At 36.3% G+C, this 3,906-nt stretch overlaps 1 protein-coding gene across 1 annotated transcript; it reads left to right on the top strand.

The window, feature by feature from the left end:
* Positions 1 to 1,881: 1,881 nt before the first annotated feature.
* Positions 1,882 to 3,906, top strand: LOC104110050 (high affinity nitrate transporter 2.4-like). Its single transcript, XM_009619472.4, has 3 exons — positions 1,882 to 2,770; positions 2,881 to 2,996; positions 3,120 to 3,906. Exons 1-3 carry the CDS (start codon positions 1,961 to 1,963, stop codon positions 3,784 to 3,786), a joined length of 1,593 nt encoding a protein of 530 aa, XP_009617767.4. The 5' UTR covers positions 1,882 to 1,960; the 3' UTR covers positions 3,787 to 3,906.

The raw sequence follows: 3,906 nt of genomic DNA, 5'->3' as shown, positions 1-3,906 counted from the left end.
ACGAAAGCCTTCGGAGTTTGATCCTTACATATTGCCTATTGGTCTTATTAAATAAATTTTTGTACCCACTTACTTTCAAATTTCAATTTTAAAATTTTAAAATTCAAATTTTAAATTTAAAACTTTAAACTTCAAAGTTTAAAATTTAATTCTAGGCCTAAAAAGTTTTGCAAACACTTAAGTATCAATAACATTGAATACAAAAAATAAAATATACTTTTAAAAAATATAGCCCGGCCCGGTCCGGACCCGTTAAGCCTGAATCCGGACGGGCCCACCAAAACCTGAAAAATCCCAGCCCGCTAACAGCCCGAAACCCCAGCCCACTAACCAGCCCGGAACGATAACCGGACGGGCTATTTTTTCCCCTATCCAGCCCGGAACAACCCGCCCGATTAACACCTTTATTACAAAATGAACGGAGACAGATACTCCCACATTCGATGTATGAGAGTACTTAGTGATCTCTTAAAACCACATGAAAATACATAATGTTATTATTAGTACTGAACTTAAATCACACGATTGTTACACAAATAGCCGGCCTGATTTAATGTTTACTTTTTTTCCTAACCGGTATATATAGATTATACATTAATTATATATAACTATATATATATAACTAAATATATATATATATATATAGCTACATGAATTATAAATATATTATATATTCACCGGCTATCTTTAGGTTAAGAGATTAAGCAGATGGCTATTTGAATTAATTCTTCATTTTTAAAAATTAAAGTATCCCATCTATTTGTTTTAGGTCTGCAACAATCATATCGTCTTCCATCTCTTTTGGACTTCGGTGACACAGCCAAATTAACGGCGCAGCTAATAAAGCAAACTTTTCTTTTCCCTTTTTTTGTTTTTTTCAAATGCTAGCACACGATTCTTACAAGATAAAACACGATCAATATGGATGAGTTATATACACTAATTGCATAAAACTCTTTTTTCTTTTTTTATGATTAATCTAGTGTAACTTATTATAGTAAATAAAATATCACTTTATCACGTTGCCAATTAATGTCATATAATAGAGATTCACACGTTTGTTAGGACATTGAAAGAAAGTAATAAATGACTTCGCTTTTCTAAAATGTCAGATATTACGAATTAACTAATTCAGTTTGTCAGAACTATTAATATTTCGGACTAGCCAGAGATAATTAAGAAAGAAAGAAAGCCGGGAAGATATTGTTTTGTTGGTAAACAGGAAATATTGTAAACAGGGGTGAATTTAGCACTATAAGTACGAGTTTAATTGAATCCATTACTTTCGATTTTCGATGCGTTGTATAAATTTATATGTAAAATCTATTAATATTAAAATAAATAGTAGATATGAACGCATAAATGAGTTCAATACTAAATTTTTTAAAAGTTGAACCCATAGGGTTTAATCCTGGATCCGCTTCCGGTTGTAAATATATATTACAATAAATCACAATAAATCATGGAAGCTTAACAAAGCACAACGGTAAAGATTTTACAATGTGTGTTTTTAGTCCATAAAATCTTAGCAAATGCCTTTTGAGGGAATAATTAGATGAATTAAAGGTTATACAAAGATGTCAAGTATGATTGATTTGCATAAGAAACCCTGCAAATTGCGAAAGATTGGTTTGATACTTGTACGCCAGAAGGGTAATAGATGTGGTATATAGCACTCCAGCTAATTAATAAAGATACCAAGAATGGTCAGTGAACCTTTGGGATATACCATAAGGTCGCCCTATTCATATTCAGATGCGGCGAAATGGATTCCTTAATCAAATATTTAAATCCTCCAAAAACGGAATATAGCCATAGGGAATCCCCAATCACTTGCCTTAATTACACCAATGTCAACTCTTTGATACCTATATAAGCACTCCCTCTCTGCACCTTCTTGGAAACAAACACATCAATTTTATTTTTAACATTTCAATCAGTTTTTTTCCTTAAGAAAAAAATGGGTGATATTGAGGGCGAACCAGGGAGTTCCATGCATGGAGTCACTGGTAGAGAGCCAGTTCTTGCTTTCTCAGTGGCTTCTCCGATGGTGCCAACTGATACCACTGCAAAATTTTCAGTACCAGTTGATACTGAACACAAAGCCAAGGTTTTTAAGTTTTATTCATTTTCAAAGCCTCATGGTCTTACTTTCCAGCTCTCCTGGATTTCTTTCTTCACTTGTTTTGTTTCAACTTTTGCCGCTGCCCCTTTAGTTCCTATCATTAGGGACAACCTTAATTTAACTAAAATGGATGTTGGTAATGCCGGAGTTGCTTCCGTTTCCGGAAGTATTTTATCTAGGCTTGTTATGGGTGCAGTTTGTGATATGTTAGGGCCAAGATATGGCTGTGCATTTCTGATTATGTTGTCAGCCCCAACTGTATTTTGCATGTCATTTGTGTCGTCGGCTGGAGGATATGTTGCTGTCCGGTTCATGATCGGATTCTCGCTAGCAACATTTGTGTCGTGCCAATATTGGATGAGTACTATGTTTAATAGTCAGATTATAGGACTTGTCAATGGGACAGCTGCAGGATGGGGAAATATGGGTGGTGGTGCGACTCAACTTATTATGCCAATTCTGTATGATATAATAAGAAGAGCAGGAGCAACTCCATTCACTGCTTGGAGAATTGCATTTTTCATTCCTGGCTGGCTTCATGTTGTGATGGGTATTTTGGTGTTGACTCTTGGCCAAGATTTGCCTGATGGGAACCGTGGTGATTTACAGAAGAAGGGTGATGTTTCTAAAGATAAATTCTCCAACGTTAGTACTCCGATTACACTAAGACTCTTTCATCTCTTAAAAAAAGAAAATTCTTTTATTTTAAGGAAGAAGAATTTTAGCTAACATACTTTATGTTTTTGCTATTTCAGATATTGTGGTACGCTGCAACAAACTACAGGACATGGATCTTTGTCCTACTCTACGGATACTCTATGGGAGTTGAACTGTCTACGGACAACGTAATTGCAGAGTACTTCTTCGACAGGTTTGTTTCTTATATGTATTAAACACAATTACAATATAATTGACCATATGAAGAGGATTTAGAAACATTTTAGTTGGTATATAGTAAAAATGCATTACTAACTAATAGTGTAAAAACGTACAGATTTGATCTAAAGCTTCACACAGCGGGAATTATTGCAGCGACATTTGGTATGGCTAATTTATTAGCTCGTCCATTCGGAGGATTTTCTTCAGATTATGCAGCCAAAAGATTCGGCATGAGAGGCAGACTTTGGGCCCTTTGGATACTACAAACACTGGGAGGAGTATTCTGCGTGCTGTTGGGGCGTTCGAATTCTCTGCCCATAGCCGTCACATTCATGATCCTTTTCTCTATTGGTGCTCAAGCTGCATGTGGTGCAACATTCGGTATTATTCCCTTCATTTCTCGTCGATCATTAGGTATAATCTCGGGTATGACTGGAGCTGGAGGCAATTTCGGTTCTGGATTGACACAACTGTTGTTCTTCACGAGCTCAAAATACTCGACAGCAACAGGGCTAACTTACATGGGATTAATGATCATAGGGTGCACTCTTCCTGTGACTTTCTGTCATTTCCCCCAATGGGGAAGCATGTTTTTTCCACCAACCAAAGACCCAGTTAAGGGAAGTGAGGAACATTATTATGCCGCAGAGTACACCGAAGCTGAGAGGCAGAAAGGTATGCACCAAAACAGCTTGAAGTTCGCCGAGAACTGTCGATCGGAGCGTGGCAAGCGCGTGGGATCAGCACCTACTCCTCCAAATTTAACGCCTAATCGTGTCTGACTTTCTCCTATTTGCTAATTTTCTCTAAGGGGATGGATCATTGTCAATCTCTTATTCCATGAGTCTCAATAAGCAAATATTTTTAAAGAATGTATCTTGATTTTTCTTCTTTTTTTTTTT

The sequence above is a fragment of the Nicotiana tomentosiformis genome, chromosome 6, assembly GCF_000390325.3.
Source record: "Nicotiana tomentosiformis chromosome 6, ASM39032v3, whole genome shotgun sequence".
NCBI lineage: Eukaryota > Viridiplantae > Streptophyta > Magnoliopsida > Solanales > Solanaceae > Nicotiana > Nicotiana tomentosiformis.
The sequence above is the reverse complement of the archived record's forward strand: the minus strand, read 5'-3'. Positions and strand labels throughout refer to the sequence as shown.